Below are 20,324 nucleotides of genomic sequence, written 5' to 3'. Positions count from 1 at the left end.
AACCTATCTTCAAAATTGTCAATCAAAATTTTACTTTACAAAATAAAATGTTTAAGATACATTAAATTTTTTTTTCAATACATTACAAAGTTGAGTCTAAAACGTTTTGCTCAATTGGTGTAAATCTGGCAACAGAGCACATTGGGACAAGGACAGCACTAATGGCAGAACTTGTGCATTGAAAAGATGAGTAAATACCCATTTGAGTTCACACTGCAAACTTAGGATGAGACATGCTGTAGTTATGGCTCTATCGAAGCGGGACATGCATATATTTCATGAGCAAAGTATCTACATAGTGAATGGTCACCGTTGCACACATTTTTGTGTCTTTGTTTAGAGTAAAACCGGCTTAAGGATAAGGAATATATTACAGGCCTTAGTACAAGCCACATAACACACGCGCGTTCACTAGGAATCACCAATATTTTAAACTTTTTTTTAAAATATATACCTATATATGATGTTCTAAAACTTAACGTCAAACCAAGAACAGTTCATAGGTCAAATTAGTTCACAGGGGTGAGATCCACACCCGAACAGTTCCGAAGTTCTCCGAATTTTGTAGATCGCTCGTGAGAAAACAAAAAAAAAACTTTCATTCTAGTTACTATAACCTAACTTAACCTTCCGAAATAATAAAGAACGATTATTCATTACACTGACCTAACGTAACCTAGCCTTACCTTTTACTTCGGCAAACTTTGGAACTGTTCGGGTTGTTGTCGTGTCCCTCATACCTGTGAACTGTAGGCTATCCATGCGATGTAGAAGCTGTTTGTCTGACGTACATTGGCTTTTAGAGCACTGAATCGGTAACCAAATTGTCTGGAGCCCATTTCAACTTGAATAAAAATCACCTTTTAACTTGAACATGTCTTTGTCAGCAAAAATCTTACTTCCAGTTTCAATTTGTTCAAAATTTGTTACATTGTGGTTTTTTTTAATCGCTAATTGCTGAACGTCTCTCGCCATTAAGAGAAAGCATTTAAACTAACTAAATGTTAAATATGTTTGTGTTCAGTATTGAACCATTGAGTTCATAAATAATCACTACAACTGTAGGTAGTAATATTAATAATAGTCACTACTTTACAAACTCTGAAAATATTTTAACGTATGCTCTCTGACTCAACGATACAAGTTTTTAAAAGTAAAACTATAAAAAAAATTGGTTAATGACCTAAAAACTATTGAATCCAAGTCTGTTTCTTTCGGCAGTTTTGCGTAATGCAGTGATAACTGATAAGGGTGTTAACTCTACCAGCTAACTCATTCATGTCCTTAAATTTTGCAACTGAAATTAAGCAGGAAAGAAATATTTGAAAGGAAAATAAATATCCCAGCTTTTTAAACTCAGATCAGTTAACTCGACTATTATTATTATTTTTTGGTAAACAAGTACTTGGTTGAGGGCAAACCCAACATTCTTATAAGCGTGAAACACGATGTGTTATGTGGGCGTATGTCGGGTGGCCCTTTTAGCCAGCAGTGAAAAGAGTTGACGAGGGAACCTCCTTAGGTGCGATACATCTGTAGGAGCCACAGGTAGGGTCGTGCTGAATTTTCGGAACTCGATTTCGATGTCAAACGTGCACTTATAAAGCATTTCGAAACACAGAATATTAAATAATAAGTAAAAAGAAAAAAAATCTCAACATTTCGGTCTTCACCGGTTTGAAGAAAATAAATTTTGGTCTTCAAATCGCCTTTGGGAAATTTCGGAAATGAGCTTTCCATTAATTTGATTTTCTTTTTTCTTTTTTTACCTGCACGTCTATGACTTTCGAGTTCTGAAATGCCGACGCCGGAGAAATCACGATCGATGCTTTTGAAACGTGACATCGGCTTCGGGATGTCGTCCTCGGCGGTTTCAAAAAAAATCCCGGGAACGCCCGAGCGGTTCCCGAGTCTTCGGCAGGTTCCGTCACACCCGGCGGAACGAGCGGAACGAGCGGGAATGTCGCACGGCTCCTATGTCCCCCGGTGGCGCGGGGGGCTGGCAGGGGGGAGGGAAGGGGGGCCTCTTATCACAAGTAGTTGGGCCGGCAGATGCAGCAGAAGGAGCCCATGTTCTTGTAGAAGGAGCTGCTGCGTCGCTTCTTGGTCCACGGGCCGTGGATGTCGTCGCCCGCCAGCGCCTGGTTGCGCTCTGCGAACACAGGAGCCACGTCGCTGATGCCCCGCCGCGGTTCAAACAGAATCCAAAATAATGTTGCAATGACACCAAACTATGGTACACCAGCCAAAATTATAGTACGCTGGCCAAAAATTATGGTACACTGACACGAATTAATGGTGCATTGCCCAAAAAGTATAGTACACTGGCATGAAATAATGACAGACTAGCAAAAATAACGGTACATTGGCCAAAAATTACGGTACACTGCCTCAAACTTATGAAACAATGGAACAAATTAATGGTACAATTGCCAAAAATAATGGTTCTCTCACAAAAAAAAATGATGGCACACTGGCACCTACATAATGGCACGCTGTCAAAAATAACGGTACATTGGCCAAAAATTACGGTACACTGCCTCAAACTAATGAAAAAATGGAAGAAATTAATGGTACACTAGACAAAATTAATGGTTCTCTGACAAAAAAAATATGACAGTGGTAACTTACACTGGCAAAAAATAATGGTGTATTAGCACTAGCACAAATATAATGGTACCCCGGGCAAAATAATTGTACACTGGCAAATATCAATGACACACGGGGCCAAATGTAATTGATTACTGGAAAAAAATGGTACACCATAAAAATAATGGCACACTGGTCAAAAATAATAGTAGACAAACAAAAATAATGGTACACCAGCCAACATGAATGGTATGTTGACAAAAATAATGGCGCACTAGCACAACTATATGGTAGGCCTACACTAGCATAGACATAATGGTACACTGGCAAAAAAACACGGTTAGCTGGCAAAAATAATGGCACAATGGCACAACTATAATAGTAACCTATAACAAATGTAATGGTACACTGGCACAAGATAACTGCATACAGAAAATTGGAATGCCCCTCCTCGCTCTGTAAGAAATAAGGAACTTTCGACAGGGGGAATCCTTCTTTTCACAGACGAGAGAGCCAAACGCCCGATCGTGCATCTTCGGAGTTTTTTTTTTGAAATTGTAAATAAATATGGCGGTGTTGATAAAAGGATACTAATGGTCAGTTAGGTTAGGTTAGCTACATTATAAATACTTTAAAACATTGTGGACGGTTTATTTGGTTAGGATAGCTACATAAAAGATACGAAAAAAAAACAACCATGAACTTCGGGTAACATCGGGTTTTGGCTCTCTCGTCTGTGAAAAGAAGGCTTCCCATCGACCGGAATAGAAAGAGACGGTAGTCAACACGCACTTAGAACTACTGAAGATTCACAAAGTGCGTGAGCACGCATCCGTTCCCACAGGAATTGTTGCTGTCGAAAACGCGCGCGTGAAAGGATCTGGAAATTTCGAGCCAGATATTGGCCTTGGGAGTGGTAATGCATTTTCTCTGTTCCTATGATGTGCAGGTTATACATAATATATCCCCTCGAGCATCTAATATTTATTATTTTTTATCATGACGTTTCTCAGATACTTTTTCTTTGCTGTTGTTGATCACTTGTATACATTTGTCGCGCATTATATATAATTGGCTACTTACAATTATCAAATAATTTGAAATGTAAAATTTGGTGACAATATTCGCAAAAAAAAAAAACACAATATCCCACGGGCACTGGCTAAAAACAAAGTAATGTCACGTTACCATGGAATTATTAATTGTCAGGAGATGGCATGTTGTGACATAGTTGGAATTAATTTCTACCTTACCATCACCCCTATACAACACACAAAATATTGTTTCGATAGTGTCTGAATACTACTGATGATGGCTTATAAGTATTAATTAGTGTTCCTGTCTTTAAACACTTTCAAGGAAAAAAAAGTCCTCTGAAAGTGTTTCCACGATGAAAACACCACAATTCAGACAATGTTTTTAGTGTTTTGTAAACGTGGCGCAGACTATCAGCTGGAAAAAAAAACGGCTTCACACGCTTTCCGTGTGTTAACGCAAGTGGCACGGCAGTAGCCGAAAGTCGTTCCGCTGACACTGGCATTAGACCGAAAGCCATTTTGCAGAAAATTCATTTGACTGGCAGTCACTAGTCCGAAAGTCATTTCACCGACAGGCACTAGGCCGAAAGTAATTTTACCGGAAAAGTAATTCGACCAAACAGATACTACACTGACAGGCACTAGACCGAAAGACATTTTGCCGAAAAGTCATTTGATTGGTAGGCACTAGCCCGAAAGTCTTTTCACCAGAAAGTCATTCGACCAAACAGACACCACACCGGCAGGCATCGCGGTCGCACGACTGTCGGTCCACCGACCTGTGCTGTTCTCCTGCTGCGGCATGTAGTCCTGCATCTCCTGCACGATGCGGCTCACGTCCTGCGAGTCCTTGCCGATGCTGCACAGCTCCTCCTGGTTGAAGTCGGGCGTGATCTGCTTGCACAGCAGGATCTGGCTGATCACGTTGCCGAAGTTGGACGGTCCGGGCCGGTTCTCTGAGGACACGCAGACACACACGCTCGCCGGTGCAACAGGAGGAGACCTAACATCCCCTGCTCTGGTGTAACATTGGAGTTAGGAATTGCAACAGGAGGAGACCTAATATCCCCTGCAACGGAGTCATACGCTCTGGTGTGACATTGGAGTTACGAATTGCAACAGGAGACCTAACATAACCTGCTCTGGTGTAACATTGGAGTTAGGAATTGTAACAGGAGGAGACCTAATATCCCCTGCAACGGAGTCATACGCTCTGGTGTAACATTGTAGTTACGAATTGCAACAGGAGGAGACCTAATATCCCCTGCAACGGAGTCATACGCTCTGGTGTAACATTGGAGTTACGAATTGCAACAGGAGGAGACCTAATATCCCCTGCAACGGAGTCATACGCTCTGGTGTGACATTGTAGTTACGAATTGCAACAGGAGGAGACCTAATATCCCCTGCAACGGAGTCATACGCTCTGGTGTGACATTGGAGTTACGAATTGCAACAGGAGGAGACCTAACATAACCTGCTCTGGTGTAACATTGGAGTTAGGAATTGTAACAGGAGGAGACCTAATATCCCCTGCAACGGAGTCATACGCTCTGGTGTGACATTGGAGTTACGAATTGCAACAGGAGGAGACCTAACATAACCTGCTCTGGTGTAACATTGGAGTTAGGAATTGTAACAGGAGGAGACCTAATATCCCCTGCAACGGAGTCATACGCTCTGGTGTGACATTGGAGTTACGAATTGCAACAGGAGGAGACCTAATATCCCCTGCAACGGAGTCATACGCTCTGGTGTAACATTGTAGTTAGGAATTGTCAGAGGATGGGCATGCTCTGACTTAGTTGAAGTATTTCCTCCGAATTGCAACGCCCCAAAAACAATTGGTAATTAATGTTCGCAGGCTTTCACGGCCAATGTCCTGAAGTAGTTTGGCTTCTAGGGTTGTAGCCGTGTCCTTGGCGAATAATTAACCAATTATTATTATATAAGAATTATTTGCCAAGGACACAGCTGCAACACAGAAGCTAAGCTACTTCAAAATTGGTAATTGACAACACCAGACGATGGTATACAAGCTTAAATTATAACTTGTGTCGTTGACCGGTCGTATTCTTGAAATGCATACAGTCCTACATCACCCCAAACCATGGCGCATGCTATTAGCTGGAAATAAAGTGGAACCACGGTGCTGCCATCTGTGGCGGATGGCGAAGAACCACAGTTCACAAAGCCAAAGGGCAACATATAGTATTTACTGTTTAATGCTATTTTTTTTAACAATACGGGCAGGATTTTAAATGAAAGACATTGCCGAAAATCAGGTCCAAAGCCGGGATTCCGTATTTTCTTTCAAGTCTTTTTTTTTGCGCTTTCATCGGAGTTGGTTTCAAAATACAGTTAAAAAAAAACTCGTTCTGAAAATCGAATTATTCGATAGTCAAAGTTCCTGCTCCGGGATATGAATTCTAGCGAAGGGTGCGGAAACTACGCGTGATACATTATTTGCAACATGAGAACACATTAATTTGCTCGTTAAACGAGGTGAGCATTGAAAGACTAGCTCACGTTTATTGAAAACAATACTTCTTTTTGACGTGACAACGTCTAATAAATCGATGAACGCAGGCTGTACGCACGAAAAAGTGTCCCGTTACACACATTGTCCAGTTACGCTGTGTTCCGTTACGCTCATTGTACGCTTGCGCCGCATCTATCTCTCTTCCAAATCGATTGGAACAACCATCGATTTGACTGTTTCGAGGCACATTATACTTGAAACACTCCCATTCGTTTCCTACTTTTCCTATCATCGTCCTATCCTCAACAAAATAACTCAGATTGGAAGAAGTTAAATAGCAAACATGTATACAAGTTATAGTTAAAATAATCTGTTCGTTAAAGTAATAAACACATTTGAATTAACGAGTGCAAATAAAAGTAAATTTATCAATTAAATTGTAGCTTTCATTTCACTCCTTCTTTGTATCCATACAAAAATAGTGATAATTCAATAAAAAAATGATCCAATTTTATTCATAAAAGTATGCAATCATTTCATCAATGTTTTGTCATGACGTTGTCACGTTAAACTATCGCCCGTAAACCGACTTTACAGACAAACAAAAAAAATTTTTTTGACGCATTATCCTCGACCAGTCCGACGGTATCGTGGACTCGATGTGAATATTCGAGTTTGTTTTCCCCCCGGCGATCGATCGATGTTCGTCGACTCATCGACTCGGACGGCGGCCTTGACCGCGGGGGTAAAAACTGTGTTACCCGCGCCGCTGGCGTGTCGGCGTGCGACAACTGCGTCGAGCTCCGTATCACACGATCGAAAAACTTCCATCGAGCAAGAGCGCACAAACCTCGTTGGCTGCCGTGCTGCCCGTTCACGAGTGGGGTTATATATACAGGGTAATTATACAGTCCGTGAAACATTTCAAAAAAAATCGGTACAGCGAAATGGCTAAGAATTATGCAACAAATTATTATATACCACGTGAAAGAAAAACTCTCAAAGTTTTTTTTCTCACTAGTTATAAATGTTCTGTGTGTCCACCTTGCGTCCCACCACGACACACATCTAATCGATAGTCCAATTCTGCCCATACCCGACCCAGAATATCAGGAGTGATGGTAAGAGCAGCTGCTACGATGCGGTGTCTCAATTCGTCAAGGTTCTGTGGTAGAGGTGGAACATAAACACTATCATATACACATACACACACATAAACACATACACACATACACACACATACACACACACCTTCCAATACGTCGCTCGTGCGGGACTGAAAAGCAAACAGGTTATGTAGATCGAATATATATATATATATATATATATATATATATATATATATATATATATATATATATATGGACAGTTTATCATTACGCACACTGAGCTACATTTTTAACTCATTTTTTTATCCTCTCGTTTTCTCGTCCGCTCGGTACAAATTTTGCAATCGATTTCAAACTAACTTCCTGATAAGCTAAGAGACTTTAAATTTTGAGCATAGTTCAGAACTGGATGACAACGGTACTTTAACTCGCTTTCTTGTCTTTCTGTCTGTTTTTTTTTTTTTTTTGGTCTTCCCGGTGGAAATGTTTTGGTTTCGTTTAGCAACGTCCCCTTGGATTCGTATCGTTAGGCTACGAGCCCAACAGTACAGTGTTGCGGATTGCCTAGCTAGGTACTACGCAGGCGGTGCCTACAAAACTGGCTGCCCCAGGCCTTAGTATTCAATAGGACAGATTCTCAAAAGTGATGTAACATTTAACATAAATATTTTGTAAATTTTTCAGCTATGTTATTTGATGCTCTTTACAAATTTATTAACACATTTAACCCAAAAATTCACAGACTGAAAAAAAAAACACATCTATATTTTTTCTCTGTGTTAAGATTTCTTTAAAATGTAAACAAAATTATCAGAATTTTTAAAATTTTTTCTTTTCATGTTCAAGAGCAAGCGCAAATAATTTAGCTGAATATCTAATCCGAGGACATGCTACGTTCGAACGACAAACGTTAGCGGCAAACTCATCACAAAAATATACACTTTAAAACATTTTTTTACTATAAGTGCTCCCAAAGGCTTGAAGTTATGGAGATGTAGATAAACAAGCAAAACATTTTAAGCGGTCACAAAATCAATTAGTTGAAATAGTTGGGTGCAACAACACGTCAGGGAATTGTGTAGAAAGACGACGACAACGAAGCCACCAAAGAGCGATCGGCGTGGGGATATATATATTTTTTGGAACATTCTGTAGTTATTGTTAGGGCCCGTTATAAAAAAAATTAACACCCCTTAGTTCAGGTAACTGTTTAGAAGGTGATAATTTCATTATACCTTCCCCTTTTTTTTTGTAGGCAGTTTCCCCGCCGCAAAGCGGAAAACCCTGCAAAGGCTGTAGGGTTCGCGTTAACAAAACAGCTCGCAAAAACAAAAATTCTCCACATGTGGCTTCCATTTTAACACGGCCGTTAACGCCTGGAAATGAATTTTAAACTCGCCGACTTTTGACCCAGTGATTAAGGGTTAGCCGGGGTTGTTTTTAACAATCCCCGCGCAATTAAAACTGGTTACAAGGCGTGGCACGTACTGTCGGGTCGAAACAAAAGAGGTGCGAAAATATGCCCCAACCCCGCCCCCCCCCCCCTTGCGGTGTCCGCTCTTTCGGAAAATTGGATGGACTCGCATATTAATTTAGTGCGCGATAATAAAAGCAGCGAGTGAAGCAACCCGTGAATGATAATCACATGGCTGAACGTGAAACAATATTTCGACAGCCCTCAGTAATTTGTTCCATAGAAATAACGTCATGAATTAATAACAGCATTGAAGATAGTTTCAACGCTGTGACATGCCATCGTTAGAAAAAAAAGGTGCAGCAAATTCCAATGCAGTCCTTTTGGATAGTTTCTTGGTCAACCAGTTGGAAGGTTTAAAAAAAATGCAGAAACGTGAAAGTTTCGATTTCATCTTTGATGAAGGGCTTTAAATTGATTATTATTCTTACATTTTAAGGTGGCGTAGTTAAGGAAATACGCCGTCTCAAGTAGGTGTTAAAAAATGAATTCTCAGCCTGTGTTTTGATCGCAGGTAAGTTTCCTGATTGCCTTGCCTTGTCCGGTTCGTTCCAGAGCCTATCTGCCGGACGTCGAATGTCTGGGAAGCAGGTATCCAACAACGCAGAATAAAACTTCTCTTTACGCGAGAATAGAGTCTTGCAAAAAAAAACAAACTTTAATTTAAACGACTCCAAAGTACAATTCCCATCTGCCTGACCCCAACATTTTAGATTATCGTGCGTCATCTTCGTTTATGAGCAATTCATGAGGATGTTTTAAAGTATTAACTACCCTCTGTTTTGATATCGTCACTACTCGTCTCATAGCCACTTTCTAGAGGTTTTTGCTCCGTGCCTCACAGTGGTGGATTCAGAAATTTATTTCGGAAAAAATTTGAAAATAAAAAAAATTAAAAAAAAAATGGTTGACTGTAAAGTCGGTTTACGGACGATAGTTTAACGTAACAACGTCATAACAAAACGTTGATGAAATGATTGCATACTTTTATAAATAAAATAGAATAATTGTTATTGAATTATCACTATTTTGTATGGATACAAAGAAGGAGTGAAATTAAATCTACAATATAATTGATAAATTTACAGTTATTTGCACTCATTAATTCAATTATGTTTATTACTTTAACGAAGAGATTATTTTAACTATAACTTTTATACATGTTTGCTATTTAACTACTTCCAATCTGTGTTATTCTGTTAAGGATAAGACGATGATAGGAAAAGTAGGAAACGAATGGGAGTGTTTCAAGTTTAATGTGCCTCGAAAAAGTCAAATCGATGATTGTTCCAGTCGAGTGGAAGAGAGATAGATGCGGCGCAAGCGTACAATGAGCGTAACGGGACACTTTTTCGTGCGTGCAGCCGGCGTTCATCGATTTATTAGACGTTGTCACGTCAAAAAAAACTTACGTGAACAAATGGTTTCGGACAGTTACATTATCATTCTCAACATGCATGATTGACTTTGTGGTTTGTGATTCCAGGTGTTGCAAGGGTCACCTTGCATCAATACAAAATGAAGTCTTCCTCTACCCAGATCTCACATATTTTCCCCATAAATTCCAAGGGGAATATGTCCTTCCTATAAACCCCCCCCCCCCTTTTGTTCATGTGTCCGCCACAGGAGCGTTCTCAACTTGGTAATGTACACTTCTTAAGTCACATCAAAAATATTTATTTTCAAGAATCTGAAAAAATAACACGTTGGTTTTTTTTTGTTTTCCAATTATTGCAATTTTTTTATGAAATAATATTTATAAATTAAATAATAGGATAACTTGTAGTTATCCTATTACTGGACTGGAGATTTTGGTGTTATTAGTTTTATTTTGTATGAAATCTGTTTTTTAATAAAGACAGCATATTACTGAAAATATATGACACATTAATGTTCCATGATACTGACTTCGTGACTACGTTGCAATAATTTTATTAAGAAATATTTTCTTGGCCTGTTACGAATACCAAAAAACTCTACAAAATTTGCTACGGGACACAAAATACACTACAATACAATGGTTAGACAATGGAAAACGTCACGTGCAGCCTTGTGGATATGTTGAAGAAATTTTGTTTTTGTACAAGTAAAAAACTACCAATTGTTAAAAAAAAACTATTTATTAACCTTTTTTCGCTAAAGGTATTTTTTTAAGTGACAAAAATCATTCAACTTTGCGCCAATTAGGCCATTATTTTTATGAAGAAAAAATGTTTACAGTTACAAAAGTAGAAATTTGTTTCAGTTTCTAGCGAGGCGTTATTTTGTACTTTTTTTTTCGGGCTGAAGCAAGTGACCTTCAACCCTATGACAAATTCTCGAGAAGAACCGCTTCTTCCAGAGGATGCGTTCGGGGAATATTTGCAAGTTTCCGGCGTCTCGTCAAAGGGACAATTAGGAGCCAACGAGACCCCATCAGGGGGTCGGGCTCAAAGCAGAAGAAGGGGGGGGGGAGTAGGGGCTTACGAGGAAGCCAGCCCCTTCATTGAATATTAAACGGCGACGTTAAGCCCCAGCCAACTGCAGGAGAGCACCCGCAGCAACTGGCTTCTCGTAGCAGACGACATCCTAGCCCAAGACTCCATCAAGGGCTTACATCTCGAGGCGAAACTATCACGGAGATAGTTTGTAGTTTCCCTAAGTGGTTTGGCTTCGTAAATATTTTTTTTTGGCGAGAAAAGCTCTATTCGCTCGTTACAGTGATAGCTAGAGACCTGCAATATTCGCGGTTTCGATGGCCTTCAGGATAGACTGCACATACATACCCCTGTACACTCGGGCAAATAACACAAGTTCATTGGCTGCTGACTTGTAAGTCGTCTCAGCTGGTTTGTCTGTGATTCGATCCTTCTTTTGGTTGAGGGTTTATATAACTTGTTGAGATTCGTCCAGATGAACAGTAAGCCAATAGCAAAATTATCTAAGAGGTATATATGTGTTTGAATTCTAACCTATCACCGAATGAATCCGCGAATTTTGTAGGTCTCTAGTGATAGCTTATCGAACTTTCTTGTGTGGCAAAATAACCGTCAGATTCGAATCGCTAATAACTATGAGACTAATAATGCGTCAGCGGATCGATCATTTCCGTAAGTGTTTGTCGCGCAGTAGTTGTTTCGCCTGTGACGTCATTGTGCCAGTGTAGGCGCATGCGTGTGATTAATGATAATTAGCGTTGTGTAAAGTTATTGATTGGTGTAGCGAGGAAACACGTTTAGCCAGGAAATTGATCCGGATGTCATTGTAAAGAGCTTTCGGAGCACTACTAGGATACAAAGTGAGACAATAATAATGTTCATCGGAAGATAAGTGAAAATCAGAATCAAATTGAAAATTACAAAATAATTAACTATGTCGTCTCATACGACTCGTAAATACGCTCGGAATAATAGAAAACGCAGGTCAGAGGAAAGCTCGCGTCGAAAGGAATCCAAAAAGCCTGTAACATTCAGTGCAGAGCGAATGTGAGAGGAACGAAAAGGAAATGAAAAAAAAAAAGAAATACTTATTATTTTATACCGACGTTTTCGCGTAAATTCCACGTAGCTGACCCGAACTGCGCCTTTCTCTTTTCTTTGCACATGATTCAGGTTTAATTTATGATAGCCTGTATCTTTATTCTGCTAATAGGTTTATCAAATTCACAAGTGTGCTATTTCTGCGGTTTTAAAAACTTAAAAAAAATTAATTTCAATTCTACAAAGAAACTGAAATCAGGTTGAATAAAGATATTATTTAACTGTTTGTTTGTAGCTTTCCCCCCGTAAAACCATCCAGTTTTAAGCGATATTTCATAAAACTCTATAAAAAATTTCGTTAAAATGTTGGAAACATGAATTTTTTTAAAAGTTTTACAGAGACTAAACGTTTTGGGGCATTTTGAGCGACATCCCAAGATTAATGAGTTTATCAACAAGGCTACATACGATCGGCTAATTCGTATGAGTGCGTCCTTATTTCGTGGCTAAAAATTAATCGTACCTTTGAGATTCTGGAAACCATCGAATAAGAACTTATTTAATTGGTAAAGCCATAGCAAATAATCCATTCCTTACATAATTTTCAATATTAATTTATAAAAAAAAATATTTATAAAAAATTGTTGCGTGTACTTATAACTAAATTTAACTATGCATGCAAATAATTAATACAAACAAATAAAAGGACTGGAGTGATATTATAATTAGGTTGGCAAAGTATAAATACAATCAAATTAAAAATTTAAATATTCAATATTTACTAAAACACACCTATAAAATTAATTATTTAATTTGGTTATGTAATCTAGACGAATATTAATTAATAATGAAAATCAATCAAATATTCTGAATGATTATTCTTATTTATTATTTTTAATTATTTAACATATGATAATGTAATAATTTATAATTATTAATGAAAATAAATTAAACATACGTGAACATACCCTCACTCATATAAATACACTTCAAAAAGTTTATAAACACAATTTTTATTACTAATATTCACAATAAATGTTTTTAATTATATGGACCAGTATTTAGTATCAATCACTAAAGTTTAAGATTTATATGCACATAAAATTTTTTATTTGTATGTAGTACTTTTTTTTTCCTGTAGCCTTTTATTTCATTCTGTAAAAATTTCGTTGCATGGTACGCGCGCATCGTAAAAATTAGCTCTCGTCATTTTTCCATAATATGCCTTAAGAAGTATAATGTCAAAGAGCCAACATTATTGAAACATAATTATTAAGAAACTGCCGCCTTAAATTGTTGGTGAAGAAGTACCATTGTCGAAGAAGTTCCAGGCTGGTTCTCACACATGATGTTGGTTATTTAATTTTCTTGTCGTTACTACCACCTATTAAACAAGAGCTTTTCCTGCAAATTTATCACGACATCTCTATTCCAGTTCATGTTAAATTTTACTGAACGTTAACAACGTTTCTTTAAGTATCTGGTGACGAAATTCACGTCCAAAAAACCGACACAATAAAATATATAGTGATGAATAATTTGACATAGTTTAGTGTCTTGAACCAAAGTAATGTAATAAAAATAAAATAAACAAGATGGCGTTTAAGGCAGAAATTAAGGCTAAGAGATCACATTTATCTTCGATATTATTGTATTGTTTTGTAAATCAGTTTAAGAGATAAATTAAAAAAAATCTAAAGTGTATCATGAGAAACCGAATGCTCTAGAAATTTTTTCTGAGACTTGTACAGATTAAAAAAATTATATCGACATATATTATAAAAAGAGAGTACAATTATTTTGTTTTGACTAGGGTCATACATGTGACAAAATTAATGCAGCTTAACTTAACATGATCGCCATTTGAATAACCTTCGCTATTTTTTCGTGGCCTGATGAGGCTAGGTTTTTAACACTTGCTCTCTCTTTCTCTCTCTTTCCCAACTATATTTTTGGACTGTTTTTAACACCGATGACCTTTTATTGATTTTGGCAGCAAATTACACACATGGCTGTTGACAGAAACTAAGAGGTCGGGGTCAAAAAAGTTTGTCGGGTACCCTCCCCGTAACTTAATGTCCAACCTTTCTAACACCGCAGTAAAAAAAATATTAAAGACAGTAAACGTTACCGTGGCAATAACTGTAAACGTTAGTGGTGCGTATCGCATTGCCTGTAAAGTTTACAATGAATTTCATTAGCTATAGACAGAGGCAAGATTATATGGTGAACAGCAATAAAACAGAAATAACAGCGAAATTGAAGTCATTACACTGCAAAACACCAAAAGGTAAGACAAACATAACACAAAATGCATCATAAAGTCACCTCAACTGCCTCATTTTGTCTATTAAAATACAGAATTAATAAAATAAATAATTTAGTGTAGGCATTATTTTAAAACCAAAATATTGTTTAATAAGTAAAAAAAATTCTCTATGTATAGTCTTTACACCCTACATTAATGGTTAAAGGCCTATACAGAGAAACATCATAAGGAAATGTAGAAGTATAATGATTTGGGGTTTTTAAAATTGCATATTCATTTTCTTAAAAATAATAATAGGACGCTAAGGAACATTTCAAGAATATTGACTTTTAAAGTTGCAGTTTTTTATTTAACAATATATGGACAACTATTGCATTATGTTCACGTTTTAAGCGGCTTACCATGAATTGTAAAGCAGTTGATCAAATAAAGGTGCGTGATATATACTTAATATTACATGCGATTTTAACCTTTAATGACGATAAAGACGAAATCCCATACTTTTAATGGCGAAAATTGCTATTTTTTTTTATAACACCATAAAATCTTGGCTCTGGCCACAGAAGTAGCTTGGCTTCTGGGTTGTAGCCGTGTCCTTGGCGAATAATTTACCGACGTTTCTTAAAAAAATTGGTTGTCTGTAAAGTCGGTTTACGGACGATAGTTTAACGTGACAACGTCATAACAAAACATTGACGAAATGATTGCATACTTTTATGAATAAAATTGAATCATTTTTATTGAATTATCACTATTTTGTATGGATACAAAGAAGTAGTGAAATTAAATGTACAATTTAATTGATAAATTTACTTTTATTTGCACTCATTAATTCAAATATGATTATTACTTCAACGAACAGATTATTTTAACTATAACTTTTATACATGTTTGCTATTTAACTTCTTCCAATCTGTGTTATTCTGTTAAGGAGAGGACGATGATAGGAAATGTAGGAAACGAATGGGAGTGTTTCAAGTTTAATGTGCCTCGGTAAAGTCAAACCGATGGTTGTTCCAATCGAGTGGAAGAGAGATAGATGCGGCGCAAGCGTACAATGAGCGTGACGGGACAATGAGTCATCCTTTTTCGTGCGTGCAGCCGGCGTTCATCGATTTATTAGACGTTGTCACGTCAAAAAGGGACAAGGACCAGGACTACATGCAGATGCAGGAGGCATCCTCCCTTACGCGAAGGAACAACCCCTATACCTCCAGCACACACAGACCCGCTGTACTAGCCCTTACACCCTACCCGGGCAAACTTTACTAGTCCTTACACCCTACCCGGGCCGGCTGCCCTCATCCGTGGCTATCACAGGGGGGGGGGGCTGAATTCTACGCAGCTAAACTACCGCCACCAAAAGTATGAAAGGTACCCTTTCCAATGGGATACAATTCTATCGTCCCGCTACCACTACCCTCCTTTGGCCCGGGTGGCTTGGCCCCTGTCAATCCCGCAGCCCGCACGACAGCGATGCAGAGCGTGCAGCCTCGGGCCCTTGGGGTCACCTGAGCTCCTGTTTGGGCATACTACAAGACGTTATGAGTCGGTCGAGAGACCTTTCCGACTTCACATTCGCCACCGTGCGATCCTGTGGACACATTCGTGCGATCTTTCAAACCCGCAAACCCGCGAGATCTTCGGGTTATCTTCATCTTCGGCGCCGAGAATTTCATTGTAACTTGTTTGTGTACTGTTAGTACTTGTTTGTGTACTGTTAGTGCGACAGTTACTTCTCTTCATCGATTCGTTTTGTTTTTTTGCCGAAAACCCACTTGCATCTCTGACTCCCTTTTGAATCAGTTCAAGGGCCCCTGTCTCTTTATCTTCTGCTGCGTCTTTTTTTTTTTGTGTAGATTTTCGACGCTAGTTTGTAGACTCTTGCAGGACGCTGAAAGTTATTTACATAATTCCAGACATTTTTTTTGTCTCTCCTAATATTTTATAAACATATTGTGCTACCTATTACTAATATTTTTTATCTTAAACACTAAAATAACTTCAGATAGTTAATTTTTTTTAAAAACATTATATTATGCAATTGTAAAAGAAAATCATTTAAATGTATTTCGGTCTAAGATTTTGTTTTCATGGAGTTTTTTACTAAGTGATTTTAATAATTTTACAGACGATATTTCATATTTGTTTACGTTTTTGGTTCAAAGCCCTTATTTTATGGGGGAAAAAATCGTTTTTTTTTTTAAAACTTCACTCTGTATTGACTATTTCTGCACATTCAGGTCTCCGCAAAGAAAATATTTAGCCGATAATCGTCGAATTCTGTCAAAGCCGTTTAGATTATATTGTTTTTTTTAATAATCTCGACATCATGCACGATGAGACCTTTACTTATCCTCTTAATCGTAGCACATGTTGGTGGGGAAAAAAAAAGAAAGGTCTCGCCTTGACTTGAACAGTGTGTACACCCCATTTCAAATGTGTAAACACGCGTCGAATGCAGATAATGGTAGGAGGTGAAGGCTCAGCTATGCTCGACTGGACGCGGTTGTGTTGCGTGCGACCTAGCTGTACCAACGAGAGAGAGAGAGAGAGAGAGAGAGAGAGAAGGCGATTCGGGCAGCATGGACTTGGTACGGACTCTGAATAATACATCATCTCTCCCCGCTGTCGTGGCCAGGTAAACACACCCCCTTCCCCCCAACCCTACGAACAACCCATGGACACTCACCTTCCCCCCCCCCCCCACGTACATTCTGAACAACTTTACACACAGGCTCCACGCAATAATGCAGTGTAACTGCGTCTATAGTGCGTCTCATTCTTAATTAGCAGCGTGCGTTTCAATAGGCATTTACTCTCTCTCTCTTTCCAATTCACGAGTTCTGCCATTGGCACTGTCTTTGTTTCGTCATGCTCCCGTTGCGAGATGTACACCATAGAGCACAAAAGTTATAGACATAACTTTATAAAGTAATGAACATTTAAAAAAACAATTTTTTTCTAAATTAAAATGAAATTTCGGAATAAGAATGTAGGAAATGCAATACTGTATTTCATCAAGAGCATCATTTAATTTTTATATCTAAGGAGTCGTAATTTAAATTCGCCATCTTGGTTTTTATCTGACAATATTAATAAATTAGAATAAAAAATCATAATAATTATCGATTTTCATATCATTTCATATTAAAAATTAATCTGGATTATGTTTATAATAATTTTAAATACTGAGTTTTTATTTAAATTTTTTAAATTGATTGAATTTATATTTTACCAACCGTATTTATAATATCACTCCAGTCCTCTCATTATTTTATTTCTATTAATTTTTTTGTATGCAAAATCAACGTTAGTTTTTTATTACCACAATTAGGTATAACGCGCGTACATAAGTACACGCACCCATTTTTATTCTTTCAAAAAGTTGGCTTTTCTTCAAAGTTTCCAAACTTCTAACGGAATGCAGCACATACGCTATAAATAGAATTTGAAATCCAAATCCTCAACGTGTTAATTTTGGGCAGGCAAACAGAGAGAGAGAAAGAGATAGAGAAGGAGAGAGAAAGAAAGAGAGAGAAATAGAGAGAGAGAAATAGAGAGAGAAATAGAGAGAGAGAAATAGAGAGAGAGAAGTCAGGAAGTAAATACGAGGGCTGACTTTTTTTAAACCTACGATGGGCTATAATAAAAAACAAATTTACATAATATAATAATTTTATAAGCAAACGTACAGCATGATCCCACTTATTTTTCTACATAATCGCCAAACCGATCGAGGCATAAAGCACAAGCTCTCGATGTCTTCTTCCAAGAAGTTAGCCGCCAGTGAACAGAGATACAGGGCCAGCGCCTGGATATCCGTCTCCCTCACGACGCCTCTGTGAGGCGGGTAGACTAACCGCGCGGCGCATTGCGCAGCACTACATATTCGTACCTCTGGTGGTTAGTCCACCCGCCTCACAGCGGCGTCGTGACGGAGAGGGACTTCCAGGCGCTGGCCCTGTATCTCTATTCACCGGCGGCTAACTTCTGCTGTAATTTCGGTGATGATATTGTTATGCTATGTAATTTTTGACGTAATAACGTCTTATAAATCGTTGAACGCCGGCTGCACGCAAGAAAAATTGTCACGTTCCGACTGAGCCGAGCGTGCAAGAACCGGCACAACCGCTGTGCGAGAAAATCTTCCATAATATCAAACCAGGTTGAGGCGGGCTTTTTTAACTGACTGTTCGTGATTATGTTTAAACAAATTATTTAAAATTAAAATTTGCAAAAAAAAACTGTAAATAATCTTTGAAAATTAAAAAGTAATGCAATTTCTCATCAATGTTTTCTTATGACGTTATCACGTAAAATTATCGTCCGTAAACCGACTTTACAGACAACTCCCCTCCCTTTTTTTGTTTTTAACGGCTCATCGGAGGTTGGGAATAAAAAACTGGTTGTCTGTAAAGTCGGTTTACGGACGATAGTTTAACATGACAACGTCATAACAAAACATTGATGAAATGATTGCATACTTTTATGAATAAAATTGAATCGTTTTTATTGAATTATCACTATTTTGTATGGATACAAAGAAGGAGTGAAATTAAATTTACAATTTAATTGATAAATTTACTTTTATTTGAACTTATTAATTCAAATATGTTTAATACTTTAACGAACATATTATTTCAACTATAACTTTTATACATGTTTGCTATTTAACTTCTTCCAATCTGTGTTATCCTGTTAAGGATAGGACGATGATAGGAAAAGCAGGAAAACGAATGGGGAGTGTTTCAAGTTTAATGTGCCTCGAAAAAAGTAAAATGGATGGTTGTTCCAATCTAATGGAAGAGAGATAGATGCGGAGCAAGCGTACAATGAGCGTAACGGGACACTTTTTCGTGCGTGCAGCCGGCGTTCATCGATTTATTAGACGTTGTCACGTCAAGGAACAGCCCCTCGTATGAGACGCGGGAACGGAGCGGAGACTGACCGTAGTAGCCGGACATGTCCATGGGGATGACCTGCACCAGGCGGTGGCACTTGGCGAGCTCGCGCAGGAACAGCTGGCTGATGAAGAACAGCAGCACGAAGTGCGGGTTGTCTGCCGGGATTCCTTCAGCCACCGCGCTGCAACAGACGGGGCGAGACCACCGTACATCGATACATCGACTCATCAATACATCGAATCATCGTTAAATCGACTCATCGATACATAGAATCATCGTTAAATCGACTCATCGATACATAGAATCATCGTTACATCGACTCATCGATACATCGAATCATCGTTACATCGACTCATCGATACATAGAATCATCGTTACATCGACTCATCGATACATCGAATCATCGTTACATCGTCTCATCGATACATCGAATCATCGTTACATCGACTAATCGACACATCGATACATAGGAAAAAAAAATTCAAAGCAGTCATGAAGGACTGCCGGAAGTGAAAAAAACAATTTTCGCAATTTTTTTACGAAAAAAAAATATTATCACACAACAAATTTTATTTTATCTCGTTAGTAAAATAACTCCTAAATTACTATAAAATACGGATTGCATAGTAAAAGTAGGTATTAAAAACATAAATAATAATTTTTTTAATTTTTAAGTTATATTGCTAGCAAAGACTCCGTTTTCTTCGTTATTTAAACTATATATCTGTATGAGAATATTAATATATTTTATACTCACATTTTTACTGCGCAGTAATCGTATGCCTAAGATTTGAAAGCGCAATAAGTTATACTAATAGGAACAGATATAGCGTTATCGTTAACACGTCACGTGACCATGTCGATGACGACTTACATGAATTTACTCCATATTCAAACCTTCCCATAGAAGTTTTCACTTAAAAAATCGATACATTTGGTCAAACTATCGATATTTTAACGTAAAAATGTTTTTAATATCGATATTTCATCCCAGTGATT

General features: G+C 38.0%; 1 protein-coding gene across 1 annotated transcript in view; it reads right to left on the bottom strand.

Moving 5' to 3' along the window:
* Positions 1 to 797: 797 nt before the first annotated feature.
* LOC134540302 (uncharacterized) overlaps positions 798 to 20,324 on the bottom strand; it is a 394,175-nt gene continuing 374,648 nt past the window's right edge. Inside the window, exons 4-6 of the mRNA XM_063382961.1 lie at positions 19,370 to 19,506; positions 4,406 to 4,582; positions 798 to 2,152 (exon numbers count right to left, since the gene is read on the bottom strand). Coding sequence (XP_063239031.1) covers positions 2,031 to 2,152; positions 4,406 to 4,582; positions 19,370 to 19,506 — 436 coding nt within the window. The 3' untranslated portion in view covers positions 798 to 2,030. The remainder of the gene's footprint in view (positions 2,153 to 4,405; positions 4,583 to 19,369; positions 19,507 to 20,324) is intronic.

Source organism: Bacillus rossius, chromosome 16, assembly GCF_032445375.1.
Source record: "Bacillus rossius redtenbacheri isolate Brsri chromosome 16, Brsri_v3, whole genome shotgun sequence".
Lineage (NCBI taxonomy): Eukaryota > Metazoa > Arthropoda > Insecta > Phasmatodea > Bacillidae > Bacillus > Bacillus rossius.
Note: the sequence above shows the minus strand (reverse complement) of the source record. Positions and strands in the feature narration are given on the sequence as shown.